This window comes from Pelodiscus sinensis, chromosome 2 (assembly GCF_052426305.1).
Source record: "Pelodiscus sinensis isolate ZL-2025 chromosome 2, ASM5242630v1, whole genome shotgun sequence".
NCBI classification, from domain to species: Eukaryota; Metazoa; Chordata; order Testudines; family Trionychidae; genus Pelodiscus; species Pelodiscus sinensis.
Window position 1 is genome coordinate 71,624,562 of NC_143053.1, and position 22,775 is coordinate 71,647,336.

At 41.9% G+C, this 22,775-nt stretch overlaps 1 protein-coding gene across 1 annotated transcript in view; it reads left to right on the forward strand.

Annotated features, from left to right (window-relative positions):
• PRKDC (protein kinase, DNA-activated, catalytic subunit) overlaps positions 1-22,775 on the forward strand; it is a 195,215-nt gene that overhangs the window by 39,721 nt on the left and 132,719 nt on the right. Inside the window, exons 20-28 of the mRNA XM_089776265.1 lie at positions 120-239; positions 649-808; positions 1,716-1,822; positions 6,095-6,185; positions 7,408-7,571; positions 8,430-8,582; positions 12,208-12,315; positions 14,614-14,840; positions 15,572-15,666. Coding sequence (XP_089632391.1) covers positions 120-239; positions 649-808; positions 1,716-1,822; positions 6,095-6,185; positions 7,408-7,571; positions 8,430-8,582; positions 12,208-12,315; positions 14,614-14,840; positions 15,572-15,666 — 1,225 coding nt within the window. The remainder of the gene's footprint in view (positions 1-119; positions 240-648; positions 809-1,715; positions 1,823-6,094; positions 6,186-7,407; positions 7,572-8,429; positions 8,583-12,207; positions 12,316-14,613; positions 14,841-15,571; positions 15,667-22,775) is intronic.

Here is a 22,775-nt window from a genome sequence, read left to right on the forward strand (position 1 = left end):
GCAAGATACCAAATGAATACAGATATACAGCCAACAATTTCAAGATACTTTATTTTTATTTACCAACTAAACAAACAATTTGCTCAATTATTATTGTTTGTTACACTTCTGAATTTTAGGTAACAGCAAAAATGAAACAATACAAAGATGAATTGTTAGCATCATGTCTGACCTTTGTACTCGCCTTACCACATGACATCATCATGCTTGATATCAAAGCTTACATTCCTGCATTACAGGTGGGTCAGCTAACAGTTTGTTGGCTTTTGTATTTATAAACACTTGAAAAATTCTCTAATTTTACAATTTTTTTGATAGGCTGGTAACAAATCTTTCACTTTTGAGGTAGCATCACGGTTGACAAAGGATGAACAAGTCGTCTTATATGTGAAAGCTGGTGAATTTGTATAGCTACAACATGTTATGTTTGCAGCTCCACTTGAAGGCCCTGATCATGCAAAGGAATTGTGATGTTGTAATGTAGTAAAATAAATGTTTGATACATTAGAATGTCAGTTGTTGGGAAACTAAAGACATAAAAGGGCATTATCATTTATAGTAGTGCTATAATTTTACTCTTAAAGAAAAAGATTTTATCTTAGTACCTGATTCCAAAATATTTAATAATTGTGTTGATTTCATATGTAGAATGCATTTAAGCTTGGCCTCAGCTATACCCCAATAGCTAATGAAGGGCTGGATACCCTGGAAGACTGGTCAGCTCACATTCCCAAACATATAATTCAGCCTTACTACAAGGATGTCCTTCCTCTCTTTGATGGCTATTTGAAAAACACTGCATCAGTGGGTAAGTAGTATTAATAAAGGGATAGTATAGGAATATAGAATTGAGGCCGTTTGAAAGCTTTATTTGCAAGCATAATTAATAATATAAAATTCAGTAGAGCCTGAAAGTTACTGGTATACGATACTTGCAGCATATTGTAGAAACTCTTGCATGTATACTATTAAGAGATTCTTCTACAATCAAAAATTGTGCCTTTTTTAAAAACTGAGAGGCATCAGTAATTTCCTGCAAGTAGAATTCCAACAATAGCAAATGGTATCAATTTAATGTGCCATTTTTTGAATTATTTTCAGCCAATAGCTAACAGGACAATAACTATTGTATTATTCCTAGTCTAGTATATAGTGGTAAGTATTGTGATCTTGGTGGGAGTTCAATGCACTCATGAGTGGGCCATAACCTCAGTTATCTGGTTTTCACTTCCAGCTATAATAATTGGCTTTTTCAGTGTTCACAGCCCAGGAAAAAGGCCCATATTGGATGGTGAAATTTTACCTTTACTAAAATCCCCATTAATTGTTGTGTAATAATAATTTGAAAAATGTAAATAGTAAATGAAAAATTAGGAGAGCCTTTTCATGGCCAATGCTGTGCAAATCTGGAAATAGCTTTGTGGGGATTTCTATTATTAGGAAATGGCTATTGACATCACTCTGCATTTCACAAGTGCAAGCAAGCTCATTTACACTCCCAGTGCTTGATGACAACAGTCCCATTGTCTCTTCTCTGGTGTTGGGTTTCCTTGGAGTGGGCTTAAAGTTGTTTCCGTAACATGAAGAGTTTTCCCATTTTTGATAGTTGAAAGGAAACTTAATTTTTGCAAAATCACTCTTAAGAGAATAGATTCCATAAGGTTTGTGGGTGGATTAGTATTGTACAGCATTAATAAGTGCTTTTTATTGATCAGATGAGTCCCAGAATAATTGGGAAGTGATGAAGCTTTCTCGTGCAGCCCAGAAAGGATTTAACAAAGTTGTGATACAACGTCTGAAAAAAGCAAAGACCCTTTCATTGGTAAACCCTTCTCTTTCTTTATTGAAACCATGAAACATTAACACAACTGTTTTACTCCTATTTTAAAACCCAAAGGCTGTATCTACATTGGCAAGATTTTGCGCAAAAGCGATGGCTTTTGTGCAAAATCTTGCTGCCTGTCTACACTGGCCGCGAGTACAGGCAGTCCCCGGGTTACGTACAAGATAGGGACTGTAGGTTTGTTCTTAAGTTGAATCTGTATGTAAGTCGGAACTGGCGTACAGATTCAGCCGCTGCTGAAACTGACCGCCAGTTCCGACTTACATACAGAATCAACTTAAGAACCCCAAGCGTCCCCAAGTCAGCTGCTGCTGAAACTGATCAGCAGCTGATTCCAGGAAGCCCGGGGCAGAGCAACTCTGCCTCGGGCTTCCTGTAGTCAGCGCTGGTCAGTTTCAGCAGCAGCTGACTTGGGGACGCCTGGGGTAGAGTAGCTGGGGTGCTGCTGGGTTGCTCCAGTAGCACCGCTCCTCGGCGCTACTGGACCTCCCCAGCAGCACCCCATCTGCTCTGCCCCAGGCGTCCTGATTCAGCCGCTGCTGAAACTGACCAGCAGCGGCTGAATCAGGACGCTTGGGGCAAAGCAGCTGGGGTGCTTCCGGGTTGGTCCAGTAGCGCCCAGAGCGGCGCTGCGGGACCAACCAGCAGCGCCCCAGCTGCTCTGCCACAGGCGTCTGGAGAAAAGCCTAGTCTGCTGGGGGGGGGGGGTACTAGCTGCGCCCCCCCCCCCCCACCCCAGCAGACCAGGAAGACGCGGGCGGCGGACCGAGACGCACCGCGGTCCCGCCTCCTGGGTCCTACACGGCTTTGCTCCCAGTCTCCCTGGTCTGCTGGAGACCAGCAGACCAGGGAGATGGGGAGCAAAGCCTCTGAGGACGCCAGTAGCAGGACAGCCGTGGGGCGTCTGGGCTGTCCCGCTGCCGGCTTCCCCCGAGGCTTTGCAAAGCCTTGGGGAAGCTGGCAGCGGAGCAGCCCAGGCGCGCCTGGGCCGCCTTGCTGCCCGAGCCCCCCCGCGGCTTTGCAAAGCCTCGGGGAAGCCGGCAGCGGAGCAGCCCAGGCGCGCCTGGGCTGCCTCGCTGCCCGGGCTGCCTTGCAGCCCGAGCCCCCCCGGCTTCCCCGAGGCTTTGCAAAGCCGCGGGAGGGCTCGGGCAGCGAGGCAGCCCAGGCGTGCCTGGGCTGCTCCGCTGCCTGAGCCCCTCCGTGGCTTTGCTCCGCGGCTTCCTGGTCTGCAGACCAGGGAGACGCGGAGAAAGCCCCGGAGTACACGGGCGGCAGGACCGCGAGGTCCCGCAGTCCGTGTCCTCCGGGCGAGCCCCGTTCGTAACTGTGGATCCGACTTAAGTCGGATCCGCGTAAGTCGGGGACTGCCTGTATTTGCACAAGTACACTGATGTTGTAATGTACAAAATCAGTGTTTCTTGCACAAACACTCTGATGCTCCCGCTCAGGGATAAGCCCTCTTGTGCAAGTATTCTTGCACAAGAGGCCAGTGTAGACAGGCAATGTTAGTTTCTTGTGCAAGAAAGCCCAATGGCTAAAATGGCCATCAGAGCTTTTCTTGCACAAGAGAGCGTCTACACTGGCACGGATGCTTTTGCGCAAAAGCACATCTCTTGCGCAAATACTTTTAATGGAAAAACTCTTCCATTAAAAGTATTTGAGCAAAATCTTGCCAGTGTAGATGTAGCCAAAGGGTATTGTACCCTTTCAGAAGTAAATGTGAAAATAGACTGTGTATATTTTAAATCAGAGTGCATAATTATTTGCTGGCAGTTAACGTATATAATCATTAATTCTCTCTTTTTTTCTCTGTGGTTTTTCATGTATTTTTTCTGGTCTATGAGTCCTGACTGAAATGCTGAATAAACTGATGTTTGTCAAATGCCTTCCAATATAGGCTTGTAAATAGGGCCCTGTGTATCCCTTGATTGTGAAAGTCACTTCTTGCCACAGAATTGGGCTCAAGAATTCAAGCTTTAATTTACTTTTTTAAATTATGTTTCTGGCTTGTAAAATTGCAGAGTAAATCTTCTTCCTAAATTTGTGACAACCAAGAACAATTGTACTGAGAGATGAGGTATTAACTCTGAAACATAAACACTTATCTCAATGAGGTATTAACTCTGAAACATAAACACAATAAGCTGTAGCATATCAAAAATGTGCAACAGTATGAAATAGTTGAAATTGAATATTATGTGCATATTGCAATGGTTAATTGATTGTGGCATTAAACTTTATATGTATTTTTTTTAAAAAAAAAACCCAAACTACTTTAGAATTTGCATAACATCCACCAGACTGTTGATAGTATATCCAGTTTGCTGCAGAATATGTGGGGCCTAAATTTACTAGGAGTCAGGTGGGCAGGCATTCCATCTCAGTCCCTGCTTGCGCTGGGTTGGGGACCAAACCCTGCTGTGGCTCTGCAATTTAAAACACAGTGGCTGTGTCTAGACTGCATCTCTTTTCCGTAAAAGGGATGCAAATTAGACACATCGCAATTGCAAATGAAGCAGGGATTTAAATCCCCCCGCTTCATTTGCATAAACATGGCTGACGCTTTTTTCAGGCTCGGAGCTTTGCTGGAAAAAAGCGCCATTCTAGACGCGGATCTTTCGGAAAATAAACCCTTTTCCGAAAGATCCCTTATTTCTCTTAAAATAAGGAATAAGGGATCTTTCGGAAAAGGGTTTATTTTCCGAAAGATCCGCGTCTAGAATGGCGCTTTTTTCCCGCAAAGCTCCGAGCCGGAAAAAAGCGGCAGCCATGTTTATGCAAATGAAGCGGGCGGGATTTAAATCCCCGCTTCATTTGCAATTGCGATGTGTTTAATTTGCATCCCTTTTACGGAAAAGGGATGCAGCCTAGACACAGCCAGTAGGAACCATGGGGCAGGCTGTCCAGCTTCTACTGCCTTTTAAATTGCAGTGCTGAAGCGCGGTTTGGTCCCGGCACAAGCTGGGACTGAGTAGGACTACCTGTCCAGCCAATATCAGCCCCTGTCTGTCCCTGTCCACGAGAACAGCCTCCTCTGTCCGTCCCCTCCCCCTCGCTGCCTCTCATAGGGGTGGGAGCAGAGACTGTGCTGGGGGGGGGGGGACTGGCTTTTAAGCCGGCTTCTGCTCCTCCCCCCCCTTGCTGCCTCTGATATAGAGGCTGCAAACGGGAGAATGTGAGTAGTCGACTTGACTACTCTCTTACATCCCTATTCTGGACTGGTACACAAGCCACACTAAAATCAGAATTTGGTTTTACAGTTGTTTGAATGGTACTTTTGTGGAAATGTTTATTTTGTATCCTATCCAATACTTAATTAAAACTCATAAAAGTCAGGCATATCACTCATCCAACCCTGAGGTGTCTCTTTCATTTCAGAAAACACTGGCATATTTTAATATGTGTGAAAATGAATTTTGTGTAATTTAATATCTAAACTACCTGTAAGGACACTGTTTTAAGTTTGTAAACAGTAACAAATCCTATTTGTATATAGATTTGCATATGCAATGCTGTAACCGTGTCAGTCATAGGGCATTAGCGAGATAAGGTGTATGAGCTAATACCTTTTATTATTCTTTGTCACTTGAAAGCTTGTCTCTCTCATTAACAGAAGTTGGTTCAAGAAAAGGTAGTCTCTCATCCACCTGGTTTTCCTATTCATGTAGACTGTTATTTCTATGAAATCAAGTGATTTATGAACAAAGGCAGCTAGTTTAAAATGTAAATGAATTCATATCAGTGTTGGCTTTTGGATATTCAGCACTTCTGAAGGTCAAGTATATGCCTAAATATGGATTTAGGAGCCTAACTTTAAACTCCTTTTTTTTAAAAAAAATCTTAAATATTTTGATTGTGTGAAATGCTGCACCCAGGAATGCATTTTGTAGGCATGTGATATTTTTGTGCAGAATGGGAATAAATGTGTTACAAAATTATTTTTCACTTCCTGCAGAATTGCCACTGAAGTGTCACAAAATATGGTGACTGTTTTGACGCCTTCAGGATAAATCTAGCTGGGTAGAGGAACTACATATGGAGCCAGATAAAATATATGCATAATGTTTTCCAATCCTTCTATCCTTCTTATTGAGTCAGGAGTTCCCTTTCTTTTGACTGTTTTAACTTTGTGGACAGGAATTTACTAATTAAGACCCTAATCCTGTATCTACTTACATTTGTAAAGTGACACACATACACATGAATATCCTCCCCATCTTCACTTTTTTAATGATATTGTGAATTATCCAGGAAGAAGATCTATCCTTGGAAGCTGTAAGAACTAGAGTGGTACAGCTTCTTGGATCTTTGGGAGGGCAAATCAATCGAAATTTAGTTACAGGTGAGCATCCAAAAATATTAAACATTTGTATGCACTCTCTTATTTACAAATGACTTCGTTACCCTTTTATGAAATAAGGTGGCCTTACCAAATAAAAACCTGGTAGGTTGGTTCCATTTTGTTAAGCTTTTCAGCTCACAAAAACAAGGGAAAACCTATTGTAGAACACCTAAGGATATGTCTGCACTGCAGCTGGGGTGCAGTTCCAGGCTTGAATAGACATACCTGCACTGTCTCTGCTAAAAGTAGCATGCTAAAAATAGCAGTCTGGTCTCAGCAGTACAGGTGATAGCTTGGGCTAACCATCAGAGTATGTTTCTAGGACCTCTGTCAGGATTGTACGAGGTGGACAGCTTGAGGCACCATAGCCACAAGTACTATTTTTAGTACATTAGCTTGAGCAGAGCTAGAGTACTGATGTCTGTCTGAGCTGGACATTATGCCTCACAGCTGCAATGTAGGTGTATCCAAAAAGGTTACTTAGACCCAAATCATGAAAAGTCTTACACATATGCTTAACTTTACACATAAGGGTGACCTCTTTGATGATTGTTAATGGAAAATGGTGAAATTTACTGTACAAAGGGCAGTTGGAGTCCATTAACTAACCTGAGGAGTGGAAGGAGTAAATGGAAGGGGGCAAAAACTATAACTTCTCTTTTAGTTGTAGATGTTTTTGACCATATCGTATAACTCAATACATGTGTTTTAGACCCTATGTTCACCAATGAGTCCTGTTTGAAATGAGTGAGTCTCTGTGCGTCTCCAGGGGTCTGCTTGCCCGGATCTATTTGTAGAATCTTAATTCTAAGCATTGCTTGTAACAGTAGAAGACCAAAAAAAAATCATATTCTACTTTTCGAGTGAAGTGTTCTGAAACAGTCATGCTGTAATATGTTCCAAGTTTAGAAGCTACTCTGCCATTGTCTCTGTTGGAGCTGAATAGTAGTATTGTCTTGTGAAAAGTTGACAGCAATTATCCTTTCTCCAAGGGACAGTTCCACTGTTTTGCTGTGAAAGTGAGACCATCATTCTTCTGACAAGTACTTTGATTTGCTAGATACTGCGGTGCACTCTTTGTTTGAAGTTGGAGGGATTAGCCAAACAAATCTATCAAAATGCCTGAAAACCTCAGTGCTTTATGATTAGTGTTTGATTTTATTATTATTTGGTTAGTTCCATAGTGTAATGCTTATTTTTGTTTTGCTCTCTAATATACTAGCTGCTTCTGCAGAAGAGATGATGAAGAAGTTTGTGTCCTGGGACACTGAGAAGAGTCTGAGCTTTGCTGTACCCTTTGCAGACATGAAGCCAGTCATCTATTTGGATTTGTTCTTGCCTCGTGTGACTGAATTAGCTCTATCTGCTAGCGACAGGCAGACTAAAGTATTGCTATTTTTGTGTTCACTATTAAATAATTGTCAGCTAATGCTTGTAAAAGATCCGCTTCCTTTCTGAAGACTTTTGCTTTTGATTAAATCCGAGACTGTCACATGGTTCCTTGATGTGGCTCTATAATCAGGTTTATCTCTAAACTACAAACTAAAAAGTTATAGTACATAGACCCTGTAAACTTTTCTGTACAGTCATGTGCTTCTTTGGTTAGAATTGTAGTGAAAACGAGGGTTTAGAGAGAGCTGTGTGGGTTTTTTTTTGTTTTGTTTTTTGTTTTTTGGTGTTGTCAGGCCTTCTTCCCTGGCATAGTATACAAGCTTGCATTTTCCCTCTTCATTAGCCCCAGGGCAGGAAAGTTAATAAGCACATGGTTCAGTTCTTCACTGCACTGGGATCATGTTTTCTAAAGAAAGATGGAGCCATAGGGATCCAGCAGTGCTTAACTATGAATGGTTTTCATTAATGTTATTTCTTCAATTCATAGAGTCCAAGGCCAGAGGGACCATTGTGATCAATTAATCTGGCCTGTTTAACTCAGGCCATAGAACTTCCCCTTAAATAATTCCTAGAATGTATCTTTTACAAAAATATCCACCTCTTCCTCAATTGTACACAATGAAACGGAAGGCAATAATGTACTATGTAAAACTGGATTAGCGTCTGAATTACTTTGTGAGCAGAATATTGACATACTTCTTAGTGCAATATTTGTTGCTAGTATGAGGGTACGGTATGGATCAAAACCAATTAATTAGCATTTATTAGTGTTAAGAATTTCCCCTGCTCCAATTCTGTTCTTTTGCAAGTATTGATGCATAACAGAAAAGAATGATCAAACCTTTATTGCAGATTGCAGCATGTGAGCTCTTGCATAGCATAGTTATGTACATGTTGGGAAAAGCATCTCAAATGCCAGATGGACACTCAGGTTCTCCACCCATGTATCAGCTGTATAAACGAATGTTTCCTGTATTACTTCGGCTTGCCTGCGATGTAGACCAGGTAAATATATTTTTATGCCTCCTACTGAAACTCACACTTAGTACTGTTATATCTTAGAAAATTCCCTTTTAGCTTGGTTAAAAGTATTTACATTTTGGAATACATTTATTATGTGATACAAAATAGTAGGATGCTTACTAGGGATGTTAAAATGGATGTAATTGGCTAACAGTGTAACTGCTGAAAATTTTCAGCAGTTACGCGGTTATATGTGCGATTGCAGCCAGCTCTCTGGGAGCCAGTGTGTGCTGGGAAATCAGTTTTTAAGCCAGCTCCTGCATGCACCAGCTGCTGCCCCACGCTGTATGCTGCCTCTGATATAGAGGCAGCAGCACAGGGTGGCAGGCAGCTCCTCAGGAGCTGGTGCACAATGGGAACTGGCTTTTAAGCCAGCTCCCTGTGAGTATTGGCTCCTGCCTGCCTCTCTGCTCCCAGGAAGCTTGACTGGGAGCTGTGTGTAATTGTTAAACTCATGCTTATCCCGTTTAAATGGCTATACTCTTACCTCCCTAGCACTTACTGCTGCTTTCTTTAAAATAAATACTTTTGTGTACTGAGATCCTTAACTCCAAAACTTCTGCAGTTGAAGACGGAAGTGTAGAAAAGTCTAGTGATGGATTGCAATCCAGATTAACTGACAAGAGTATCATTAAAGGAACAATCTTCTATGATTTATTTTAAGAGTTTTCCAAAGTATGAGTTCTTGATTTCTATAGCAAAATAAGTAAATTTTGCAAAAAGAGAATTGATCATTCCAAACACACAGTTAATGTGCAGCTGCCATGCTCCTGAAAAAAATACGAGGCACAACTTGTTATATTTGGTATACAGGAGTGATATACATAATTCTGTGGGATTCTATAACTAGAACCCTACAAATCCATGGATAGCTGCTTTATATCTGCTGATATCCACATTTGCAGATATAAATGTAGATATCTGCAGCTCATTTTTGCAGATGTGGATACCTCAGTCTCAAAGTATATTAACCGTTGCCTCTGTTATAGGAAGAGATTATCCTAATTTTACAGCTGGGGAAGTTGAGTCACAGAGAGAGATTAAAATAACTGAACATACAAGGTTTTTTGAATTTTGAAACTTTTCATACTGTAAGTTGTACCTCCCTTAACTGGGACTCCCTGGTCCGGCAACATCCATGGTCCAGCATGAACCATGGATGTTCCTGGACCACAGAGCCCAGGAACGGAGAGGTCTAGTGGCAGGGCAGGATCGCAGTAGGGGGTACCGGGAACCTATTGTGTGTTGCAGGTGGGAACAGAGAGCACAGTGGGGAATTCTGGCCTCAGCAGTGGCTGTGGAGTTCTGGCCCCAGCAGCAGCCAGGGAACTCTGTCCCCAGTTGCGGCACTCTAGCCCTGGCTGCAGAGCCCTGCTCCTGTGCATAGCCCTGGTTGCGGAGCCAGGTAGCTGCTGTGTTCTGCCCCAGCTGTGCAACTTCTGCTGTGGCGCTCCCCCCCAGCAGCAGCGGGCCTGGTGGCATCTAGAAAGCCCCAGAGGGCTGGGGCAGCAGCGGGAGCAGGCTAGAATCCTAGCCTTGTGACACCACAGGCCAGGAGGGGAGGGAACTTCTCTGGATCAGCCCCTTGTTCAGGATCAGTCAGGTCCCAAAGGTGCTAGACCAGCGAGGTCCAACACGTGTAAAGGAATTTTGTCTTCAAACTCACCAGCAGAGTTTATCTCTTCCAGTGCACCAAAATAAATAGATTAGCCATCAGGTCTAATTGCTGGTGTAAATGTGGGTACAGCTTCGCTGAAGACATTGGTGTTGTGCCCAATTGTAGCAGAGTAAGTCTGAAATAGGTGTGCATGAGATTAAGTGGTTTTAACACATGAAAGTTTAAACCTAAATATATTTGTTAGTCTTTTAGGTGCCACAAGACTCCTTGTTGTTTTGGCAGGTACAGACTAACACAGCAACCCCTCTCAGACCTGTCATATTTTGTAAAGGATAAACTTAAACAACAACAAATAGTCTGGTAGCCCTTTAAAGACTGACTAAAAATGTGTAGATGGTATCATGAGCTTTTGTGGGCGCAGCCCACTTAAGATCTGAAGAAGTGGGCTGTGCCCATGAAAGCTCATGATACCATCTACACGTTTTGTTAGTCTTTGAAGTGATGCCAGACTATTTGTTGTTGTTTAAGTTTATCCTGTACAGACTCACTCGACTACCCCTCTGAATATTTTGTAAAGTTGACCTTCAAGTAAGAATGTAAAAATCCAGTATGTTAAATAGTAAAGGTAAAAAAAATGCAATAAAATACAAAATGGAGTATGGTTTAAAAAACAAACTGCTATACCAACCTGCTTCCCGTTCAAAGGCTGGTGGTAACACCAGTAGAGTTCCAGGTGTCCGGTTTTGAACCGGACAGTCCAGTATTTGATCTTTCTATTCGGGAAATAAATTGAGAAAATAAAAATTAGAAAATATAAATGTCCGGTATTTGCTAAGTAAGATGTAATGTAGATTGTGATGTAATGTCAAGTGTGTCCAGTATTTTTGTTGAAACCATCTGGCAACCCTAAGCACCAATGTCAGCCAGAAGGTTGTGATGTGTGACTTCACTGTGTGTGTGAGATTGATGATCTTTTGGTTTTGACATCCGAAAAGAGAAAACAGAGTCAAGATAATCGTTTCTTAAAGTGTGAGGCAGTTGGAGGTGTGCTGCAGAGAGAACAGAATTCAAAATGGCCACCCTTAAAGGGAGAAGCCTCCTTTCCCCCTGTCCTCCCCCCCCCCAACAGCTTTTCCCTGCGGGCTTTTTTTTCCCTCCTCACCAAAAATATCCTTGATGTTCCCCATAAAAAAAAAATTGCGTGGTATTCCTTGGTCTTAAACAGTTTAAAAAACACTAGTCAAGACGATTGCAAGTCAACTGCTGCTTTTATCCTTGTTGTTAAATATGTGGATCTCTACTTATGAAGATATTGGCTTTTCACTCATTCACTTTACAGCAGGGGTGTCCAAACTTTTTTCAAAGAGGGCCAGATTTGATGAAGTAAACATGCGTGAGGGCCGACCATTTTGCCTGACATTCTTTGAACCATTAACATTAAATGCAAATTAACTAGTTTATGCAAAGTTTATTGCAAACGGCATACTTTTCATTTCGTCACATGGATGACAAATCTAAACAGGTGTTAAATCACTCTGCCTTTCATATCTGAAGGCCAGATGAAAAAAATCCAGGAAGCTGAAATATATGTCAGGAACATTGTAAAGTACATTACATATTATTGGTAATAAAGGTTGTCTGTCAACTTTTAAGTTCAAAAAATATGAACAGGAACATAACACCAAGTATATATGTTGTGTCCAAATATATTTATAACTGATTTAGACCAACTGACATTAACTGAGATTTTACAATGTATTCATCTCAATACATATGGATTCGTTGGGGGCCATAAAAGATAGATATTGCCAAATTACCTGTGGGGCCGTATTAAACCAGAACACGGGCCGCAATTGGCCCGCGGGCCGGACTTTGGACATGCCTGCTTTACAGACTTCTCTTTTTTAAAATGCTGTGTTCTCATTTCACAATGAAAACAAATTACAGTAAAAATACATATTTTAACGTGGGGGCTTTTCATCTCTTCAGGTAACAAGACAGTTGTATGAGTCCCTAATAATGGAATTGATTCACTGGTTCACCAATAACAAAAAATTTGAAAGTCAGGACACAGTGTCATTGCTGGAAGCTATTCTGGTAAGTAGTTGTTTTTTCGTTTTATCATTGTTATGATTATTATCAGGGCTCTACAAACTGTGGTGAGAGCTACTCGCTAGCCCCGCACTGCGCATGTGCCAGACCGGCACTGCACATGCACGCAGCGCCGGTGAATGGGGTGCACGGAGCAACCGGATTAAATTTACCCGCTACGGGCGAGTAGAAACAGCGGTTTGTCGAGCCCTGATTATTATTATTATTATTATTATTATTTATTATTATTGTGTGATGTCTTTTAAAAAGTAAAGTCTGGTCTGTTAAAGGAGCTTTTAACAACAAATTTACACATTTTATAGACCTTCCTTTTATATAAAGAAGAAATCCAATTTCTTTCTTTCTTAAATGTGGCCTGTGATTTGTTATTACTTACTTTTATGTTGGGCTTTATACTCCTGTCAATCCTTCATTTTTTTTATTTTCACTTGATAATGTCTAAATAAATCAGGTACTTAAAAATTAGCAAGCATATTGTTAATCTTGGAAAGATCCTAGCTATCCTTTTTATAGTCATTGTGTACAAGTACTAAAATACTTTTTGTTTAATAGCCTGTTTGAAAATTTTCTGCAACTGTTATTCAGGCATAAGTTTAACTTCTTTTTGCATCATATGGATCTAGTAAAAGAGTGATTTTCAAATATTTTTCTCATGATCCAGTTGAAGAAAATTGTTGATGCCTACGACTCAAAACAATTTGAATAGTGTGTGGATTCCAGGTGTGGCTGAGGTTGACATTTTTGGGCTGCAGGAGGGGACTCGGGCTTTGGAGTGTGCGCGACAGGGCTTACCTTGTGTGGTAGGAGGGGCTTACCTTGAGAGGCTACAGATTAGCAGTGCAGGAGAGATGCTAAGACAGTCTTCCTGCCTGTCCTGGCACTGCAGAACATGCTGAGCCGTAGAAGCAGCCAGTGCAGGTTTCCAGCCAATGGGAGTGCAGAGCTAGAGCTCAAGGCAGGGCAGTGTGCAGAATTCTATGCACTCCCTCCTCCTCCCCTCCCCACACTTCCTCTTCGCTAGGAGCCGGGATTGCTGCTGGATGCTTCTGGGGCGCAGCGCAGTCTGCCATGCCAGGACATGCAGATGGCACAGCTCACCGATCCTCATGCAGCCACAAGACCCAGTGCCTAACATTTCATGACCCAGTATTGGGTTATGACCCCTAATTTGAAAGCCACTGCATTAAAGTTATCACAGTAGTCAGGTAAATGGAATTTTTAAACAAAAAACTTTTGTCCCATTTCTTGGGCATTCAGCTGAAATAGGTGTGTTTAAAAATTTTTTTTTTTTTTAAAAAAACCCCACCCTACCTACAGTGAAATAGACTGGTTAAATATCCTTTTTCCACTCCACTCCTAAGATACACTTCATTAATATTGTGGTGTCATTGTACTAGTTCTCCAGTTGCTCAGAAATGTCTGGGGGAAAATGGGTAGACAAGACCCTGAATTTCAAATGCAAAGCACAATCAGAAAAAAACCGTAGTTATTTTTACACAAAAACACATAATTCCAGCTGCCTTTATATATGTAAAGATATACAAAGGGGACCAACTTTCCTTCCCTTTGTAGATCTGTGAAGTATTGTCTTAATAGGAAGTTAGTTTTTGGACTAGGTAAAGGGTATTATGACTTGTATAAGGAATTCTACGTTTCATCTAAAAGCTTACTTACCTGCACTGATTTTTTTTCTCTTCATTGCCACATATGCACACCTTTTATTTTAGCCATTTGTAGTGTGATTTTTTCTTTATCTTTATTCTTATGTTTATGTCCATAGGAGTAATATATATTTAACACTTATATGTGTGGCAGGAGGGGCTCAAAGTCCTTCACAAACACTAATTGAATAGATCTTATTTCCCCTATGAGATAACTATGATAAATAAACTTGCCCATTATTAAGCATGCTTGTAACAGCAAATCTAGAACCTTGTTCTAGATAAGAACCTGGAAAAATTAGATTATCAAATACCTGTCACCATAGTATCTAACCACTTATTAATAAATAAAACTTAATATAAGTCAGTCTAACAAGTGGCATAGATTTTCCCCTTTACTCTGAAAGCTAGCCATTCATTCTGTCCAGCTCTTTGCCTTACACATTAAATTATGCTGTCCTTCTCATATTGCGGAGGTTGACTCCTTTCATCTAAGTACTGAAGTTAAAATAGTTTATAATGCGGAGGGAGAAATCTACTTTAGGATGAAATAGTAAACCACAGGAACTCTAGCCTTGATGCTTGTATTTGTTGTAATGAAACCATCTGCTGTTCATTTCAGGATGGAATAGTGGATCCTGTTGACAGCTCTTTGAGGGACTTCAGTGGTCAGTGTGTTAGAGAATTTATGAAATGGTCCATTAAACAGACAACGCCACAACAGCAGGAGAAAAGTCCGGTGAACACCAAATCACTGTTCAAGCGACTGTACAGCCTTGCTCTTCATCCAAATGCTTTGAAGAGGCTGGGAGCAGCACTTGCTTTTAATAACATCTATAGAGAATTTAGGTGAGCTGAAAACTTGAACAGTAGCTAAACTGGACTAAAATAAACAAGGTGAATATATTAGAGGAGAGAGACATTCTGAGAGAACCTAGGTTTTATCCGCTGATGTTGGTTGATGCTGACTACAGGAAATCACATTATGATGACCCGAGTTGTAACCCCCCCTCCCCCGCCCCGTACTTATGACATTTTTGTAAGTGCAGAAGGGGCCGAAAACCCCTGACTTATGTCCTTGGCCCACATTTACAACAGTACACAGTGCCTATTGTAACTGCAGGTTTAAGTTACGACGCCTCCAACTTGCAATGCTTCCCCAGGAACCGATCGTGTCACAATTTGGGGGCCACTTGTATTAATATGTAAAGAAGCTGTATCACAGCTTGTTAAGACTATGTTCTCTGAAAGAAATTCACTTTACCCACAGAGAACCTATATGTGGGTTCTCTCTGGGGTGGAGAGCTGAGGCAGTGAATTTCCATTCCATGGCCAGATAAGAATGATAAGGTATTAGTCTTTAAATAACACTTTTATTGATCGCTAATGTTTCTCTTTTGGTGTGGTGATGGTCTAAAATATTTTTGCAGTCTGTGTTAAGCAGCATAGGATATGTCTTCCATGTCAGTTTGAAATGTGACACTACTTTGTTTAACTTTTTCTAAATTTCATATATGAGCTTCACATTCATTTGCTTATTCATGCTTCTTAGCATATTTACTATGTCCTTTGTTTTACAGGGAAGAAAATTCTCTGGTAGAGCAGTTTGTGTTTGAAGCATTGGTTGTATATTTGGAAAGTCTGGCCTTGACTCATACAGATGAGAAGTCACTAGGTGAGATGAAACTGATGTATTGAGAAATGGAGTGAATAAGCCATCCTTTCTCTGATATCCTTGTAGATTGTTTCATTAGCAATCTTTGGTAAACCAAACCATGACATTGAAGCTGTTGGTAAATAACAGTGCAATTTCCTTTATACTTGAAAATCAATTCTTTTCCATTCTCAGCGCACCTCATTAAATTGGGTTTCTGATTTACTGGCGTTTCTGTGCCAGTTTCTTAAATGTGTGGGATTTTTATATCTATATTTGAAATAAATTAAGTTTTGACAAATGTTTTACAACAGAGCTTCAAAAAGCATCTGAATGATGCTTCTGACCTATACATCTTAATCCCACAGTTATACAAAGTGAAAATGGAGCCCAATGGTTTTTAGAGTTTAAAGGCATGTGTAACAAATGTGGGGCTCAAAAAAACACATATTTCTGCATTGTTAGAGGGCTTCACCTCCTTAGCAGCACCTTCAGCTGCTAGTCCTATGATGTTCTCATTCCTAGCGCCAAATGGAATTGTATGAAGAATTCATGACTCATTCCCAACATTAAATAACAACCTATATAATTATATTTCCTTGTATTTTTTCCTAGTAATTCTTTGTCATCTACTAATAGTTAAAAAGTAAAACCAAAACCTTGAGCTTACAAACGTTTTCTTTCTAACAAACAGTATTTTGGGAGTGATACTTTTAATGGGATTGTTCATAAGGAAAAGAATGAGCTTCTTTGTTGTGTGAGTTGGGTCATACATGCCAAAGAAATGATCACTAAATGATGATTTCCACAGGAGGTAGGAAAGAAGTTTTTGTGGCAGCTGTCTACAAGTTAGGATATGTAGTAAATGGGGTTTTATAATAGATATAATATATCTGGACTTGAGTAAAGCTTTTGATGCTGTCCTGTATGACATTCTCATAAGTGAACTTAGGAAATGTGGCCTAAATGAAATAATTGTAAGGTGGCTGCCCAGCTGTTTGAGAGAACATTCTCAGAGTAGTTGTCAATGGTTTGCTGTCACGCTGGGAGAACGTATCCAGTGGAATCCTGCAGAGTTATGTTTTGATCTTGTACTGTCTAACATTGTCATTGACATTGAGAGTATGCTTAAAATTTGAGTGACACCAAGCTGGGAAGGGTTACAAACACCTGGGAAAACAGGATTGGAATTCAACCCAAACTTGACAAATGGGAGAATTGGTGTGAAATAAATACGATGAAATTTAATAAACAAGCATGAAGTGCTAAGCTTTGGGAGGAAATATAAAATATGCAAATATAAAATGGGGACTAATGAGCTAGGTTGCAGTACTGTGGAAAATGATCAGGGGTTTGTAGTGCAATCCAAATGGAATATGACTCAACAGAGGGATGGTGTTCTGAAAAAGATATAGTAATTGTGGGATATATTAACAGGAGTGTTGTATATGAGAGAGATATATTTATTTCACTATATTTGGCATTGGTGAATCCTCTGCTGGAGTGCTGTGTCCAATTTTGGGCACCACATTTTTGAGAAAAGTTAACAAATTGGAGAGAGTCCAGAGGGGAGCAACAAATGTAAAGTTTTAGAAAACATGACCTGTGAGGAAAAGTATAAAGAATTGAGCATGTTTCCAGTCCTGGTGGAATTCTGCACCACTTTGTAATGCAGAATTTGTGCAGAATTAATATTCTGCATACAATTTCCTTTTCCCTGCAGAATTGGTGCTGCAGATCTGTTGACTACCAGTGGGGGCTGGTGGACCCAGAGGAGCCCAGCTTCCCAGCTCACAAACAAAAGACAGTGCTTGGGGGAGGGGATAGGATTGGGAGTTCCCAGCAACTGCATTTGCTAGCACACCCTAAGGGAAAGAGGTAGCGTGCAGAAAATGCCATATAGCCCAGGACCCAGTATGAGAGACTGTTTCTCCATCTGGATCCCTGAGCTTTGAGGGGAGGAGGTGGAAGTGTCTGCTGGGCTAGAAGGGCCCTGTTGCTGGACTGCATGTGTCTGGGCTGGGATAGAAGGGCACAGCTGGGTTATGAAGAGAGACACTGGCCGGGAGACTGGGTTTGTGAGGGAGCAGAGGGGAAGAGAGGGAAGGGGAAGATCCAGGTGCCTGGGCCCATGGCTGGACTCTGGGCAGAGGGCAGAGAAGCAGGAACTAAGCTGTCATAGTGGTTTATTTACTACTCCTGGGGTATTTTTTGTCTGCATGTTACAGATATAGTTGTTGATAGGTATTTTGAAATAAATTACCAAAATAATTGACGCTGGTGCGATTACACTGTTTATTTTGACAAATAAATATAAAGAATTTTGCAGAATTTTAAAATACTGTACACATAATTTTTAGATACAGAATTCCTCTAGGAGTAATATTTAGTCTAGAGAAGGAACGGCTGAGTAGGACAAAAAGTAGTCAATTTAGTTTTCATCAAAGGAGATTTATGTTGGACATTAGGAAAGATTTTCAAACTGTAAGGATAGTAACACTGGAACAGGTTACTTCAGGAAGCTGTGGAATCTCCATTCTTTGAGGTTTCTAAATATAGACTAGATAAACAGCTGTCAGGAATGGTCTAGGTATAATTAATCCTGTCACAGGAGGGAGTATGCATGGACTAGACCTAGATGACCTCTTGAGATCCCTTTCGGTCCTGTGTTTCTATGATTCTCAACTGTTTCACAGGCTTGCTTTGTGACCTTGGGCAAATTCTCATAGAAATGTAAAGCCTGATTATTACTACATATGATCCTGAATGTCAACCATGATAGAAATACACATTTCTGCAGCCTAGTTTCTACCACAGTTCTGTTATGTTTGGGCTGCTCTCTTTCTCTCTCTAGTTTCTTGTAGGTGGTTTGAACTCATAGCACTGCTCATGCTAGCCATGCTCCTTTCTGTTGCTTGCTGTCAAATCTTTCTGCATCTGCGGCAGCAGTTTATTTTACTTTTGGTTTATTTTACTTTTTTGTTCTTTCAGTTTTAGTTATTCAGACATTATGGACAGTGTCAAGCAGTTTTCTCTTCTAAGTCTCCTCTCCTTTCTGGTCCAGGTCTGAGCAGCATGATGGTCACAGCCACTTGAAGCTCTCACTGCAGTGTTTCCAAGCTGAGCTCCTCTGTCCTCTTTCAGGCAGAGCAAATGCATAACCAGCGGTATAAATCCAAAAGGATCCAATGTAAGGCAACTTTCCCAGGTTCAGCTGAAAATGAACTATCCTCAGCTGATCCTTCTCACCTGGTTGACCCCAATATTGCTAGGGGATGGGGCGCTAAGGCAGGCAAGTTGAGTTCCCCAGATTCTCTAAGGCATATTGAGTCCCTCACCTTTGCTAAGCAGCTGCAATTTCACATCAAAAAAGCCTAACAGAGCAGAACAGGGGGAACTTCTAAGGCTGAGCAGGGCTTAATCTAGCTGGTGCAGGAGGTGAGTCCTGGGGCAACAAAGAACTATAAAGATAAGACTCTTGTGGGGCTATTGGCTTCCTTACAAGTCTTAAAATGCATCTTAAGCACTTTGGCGAGAGAAGCAGGGTTCCTATCCAGCCCCCCTCTTTTCCTATTCAAGTGTGAGTACTCTGATAATGAGGTTCTACTTAGGGAATGGAATCCTGAAGAGGAGAGTTCCAAGTGAGAAATTTCTAGAGGGCTCGGGGAACTACAGCAAGTCATAAAAGGACTTACTCTGGCAACAGTCATGTTGATCTATAAAGTACATCACAAAACCTTAAGAGAATGTAAAGGTAATGGAAAAACTCCAAAAAATATCTAAAGGTACTCAGCCTCTGAAAAAGACCTCTTGCCTTCCACTGAGGTACATTCTTTGTACGAGCTAAGGCACTGAAGAACAGAGGCTACCCTGACTCAACATTGTACATGGCAACAGAAATTGTAGCTGATGCATCAGTGGATGCAGTGAGATTTTCTGCTACACTTTGATATCCAGCTCAGCAGCCAGGAGTTCACAGATGGCTGTGACCCTGGAAAGTAGATGCACTTCACACAAGTCCTGTGCTCAAAGTTCATAAGGCCACTCCTCACTGGAGAAGAGTTAGTTAAGATAGTGGTACAAAATGTTGCAAAATCTAAGTAATCCCTTCTCCCTCTACTGCATGCTCTCAGAAGAGATACAAACTTGCTTTCAGGCAGACACACTCCTTTTGTTCCTGCTCCTCTCAGAAATATCAGAAAGGCATGATTGGGATCAGAAACAGTCCAAACCAATGTTGAGTGATTGTTATTATTTGTCCTATAATCCTGGATGCCTCTCAGTGCTTTCCTGCTATGTGTCACAGAATGTCTGTGTGCTAAACAGCCCTGGTTCAACAGCTGTGACTCCAGCAAACTCTCTGCTGTCCCACTGTCTCTTCCACCAACCGTGGTTACAACCAGCAAGGTGACCCCAACATACTTCCAATCCCAAATTTTTCTAAAACTTGGAAAATTATATGCTCTTTCCTTGTGTGCTCTTTCCTAAAACTGTCCAGCCCTCTCCTGGACAATTAAGAGAAGTGTTAGGATCTGTTAAGTGAGGTGAGTATACTCTTCCCTTTAAACACTGCATTAAATTGACTTACAGTAAAAATAAGACCTATTTATTAACAATAGGATGTAGTTTAAGTGATGGCGAGTAAAAGGAATAAATTTAGAATGGGTTACAAGAAAATAAATATGCAGATACACACGTAAAGGTCTAAAACAGTGGTCTCCAGCCTTTTTGATACCAGGGACCAACAAACCCATTCACAAACTTTTGCTGGACCAGTAAGATTTTGTTCGCCTATTCAGGATGCAAATGATGAACATGTAAATAAAACTTTTATGGTCTGCCAAAAGCCCAGTGCCAGCCCTAGCCTCTAGAGCCCTCCACCCCTCATCTACCACTCAGCACCAGCCACTGATCCTAGAGTCCTGTGCACGCAACTCCCCCCCATGCCAGCTTTCCATCCCGAGTGCCAGCCCCCCACCAGATCCCTCAGTACCAGCCTCCTCTTTCCAGAGCCCCACTGCACACAACCCCCCAGAACCTCTCCCAGTGACAGCCCCCAATATTAGCCTTGTCCCCAGAGCCCCCCAGTGCCAGCCCTGCCCCCATAGCTCTGCACTGCTGCCTGCATCCCAATGGCTCTGGGGACCAGGGCTGGGGAGCCCCGCCCAGTGCTTCCCTTCCTGCGATGGCTGTTGGGAAGGCATGTCCTGCCCTGCCTCTCAGCTAACCAGCGTTGGGCAGGGGAAGGATCTTCTCTGTGCAGGGAGCTCTTCTGCAGCCAGGTGGGAGGGCTGCACAGAGTAGCTGCGTGGCTTTCCCGCCGTGCAGGGAAGTACTCTTCTGTGGTCGGGAGTAGACCCTGGCCCTGCCCCATGCTGTTGGCTGAGAGGCAGGGCAGGACACGCCTTTCTCAGCAGCCGTGGTGAGAGCGGTGACCCCAGCCCTGGTCCCCAGAGCCACTGCAGCCCTACAGCCGGAGGTCTGCAGCCAGGCAGCCAGAGGTCTGCAGCCAGGCAGCCAGAGGTCTGTGGCTCGGTGGTTAGGAACCGCTGGTCTAAAACATAATTTAATAAGGTACATTGTTTGCCTCAGAAGGTTTTTCACTTGTATTGCATTTCCAGAGACTACTATCAGAGTACATAAGGCGAACTGTAACTCAGTGTCTTAAGCTACCAGTCCTTTTGGTCTCGTGCACTCTCAGGGCAAGGTCATACATGAAGTTTCCCCATGATAACGTTTCCTGGATGCATGACAGATCACGTGCTGGTTCCCAATCAGGTATTCAGTTTCTAACACAGTGGACAGTCTCAGGGAATGCAAGGGCCTCCCTCCATATGACTTCCAGTTCCTTTGGTTGTTGCAACCAATGCCGTTCTGAAGTATTGGAATGTATTTGGGACACAAAACCACACAAGGGATCTGGAACCCAGGGAAAAGTGACCACATCAGTTTCCTGGAGATCAAACTGGTGAAACTAGCACTACAAACATGCTGGAGACCCAAGAGGGGAATCACGTGCTGGTACAGTCAGGCAACTACTACAGTCAGATACATAATCAAGGATTATGTAAGCCCAGTGCTATGTAGAGAAGTGAGGGAAGTAATGAGATGGGCAGAAACAGACCCAAGTCCATAGTAATAGGTAGTCTGTCACAGATGGCCACAAAATTTGCTATATGCATTCCTACTCTTCCAACTCTTAGGGAAAGTGATCTGAAAGATAAAGCTGGAACTGGCAAAGGTAATAATGCTTATCCCAACTGGCCGTGGGGACCACTGTTTTCTAATTTGATAGAGCTGAGAGTGGAACCACAATGACTACTACTGCCTTAAAACAAGACATCTTTTTCCAAGATCACTTTCTCCTTCCAGGCCCAGGTTGGCTATTGAAGGAGGACTGTTAACAAAACTCCATCTGTCCTTCCAAGTCATCAAGACATTTCTATTATTTAGGAGAGCCTGTGTCTGGACCTAGTTCAGCATTTGATGCCTGGGACATAGTGTTAAAAACACAAAAGATTCAGGGATTCTGGTTATTTTGGACTTCCTCCAAGAGGGTGTGGATAAAGGTCTTTGACCCAGTTCCATGCCATACCAAGTATCACCCATTTGTTGTTTTCTATATTCAGGGTCTTTGGGCTCCTTGGCAGAGAACCTCCATGTATCCAGGACTCTCAGAGCAGTCAAACTGGTCAGGCCAGTGTTCAGTTGAGTCTTTCCAAAATGGGACCCACTACTGGTGCTTAAAAGCCTTACCTTTTAATGCATTTGAATCTCAGACTTGAATAGTGGCATTCTACCACTGATTCAAGATCTTTTATCTGGTCACCATTACATCTGCTTAGTGAGTGTCAGAACTGGCAGCGAACCTTACTGCATTTTCAATTATGACAGAGTAGTAACGGGAACTATGGAATCATTTTTTCCCAAAGTGAACATCCTATTCCATATATAAGAACAGATTATTAATCGCTCATTCTGTCCAAGACCACTGCACCCTCTTGAGAAACTATGACATATCTGAGACATCAGAAGAGCACTGAAGATGTATATGAAGTATACAGAATTCATCCCAAGTAGCCAAGGACTGCGTTTCCAAGCTATGTATTGCCAGATGGATCAGACTGCAT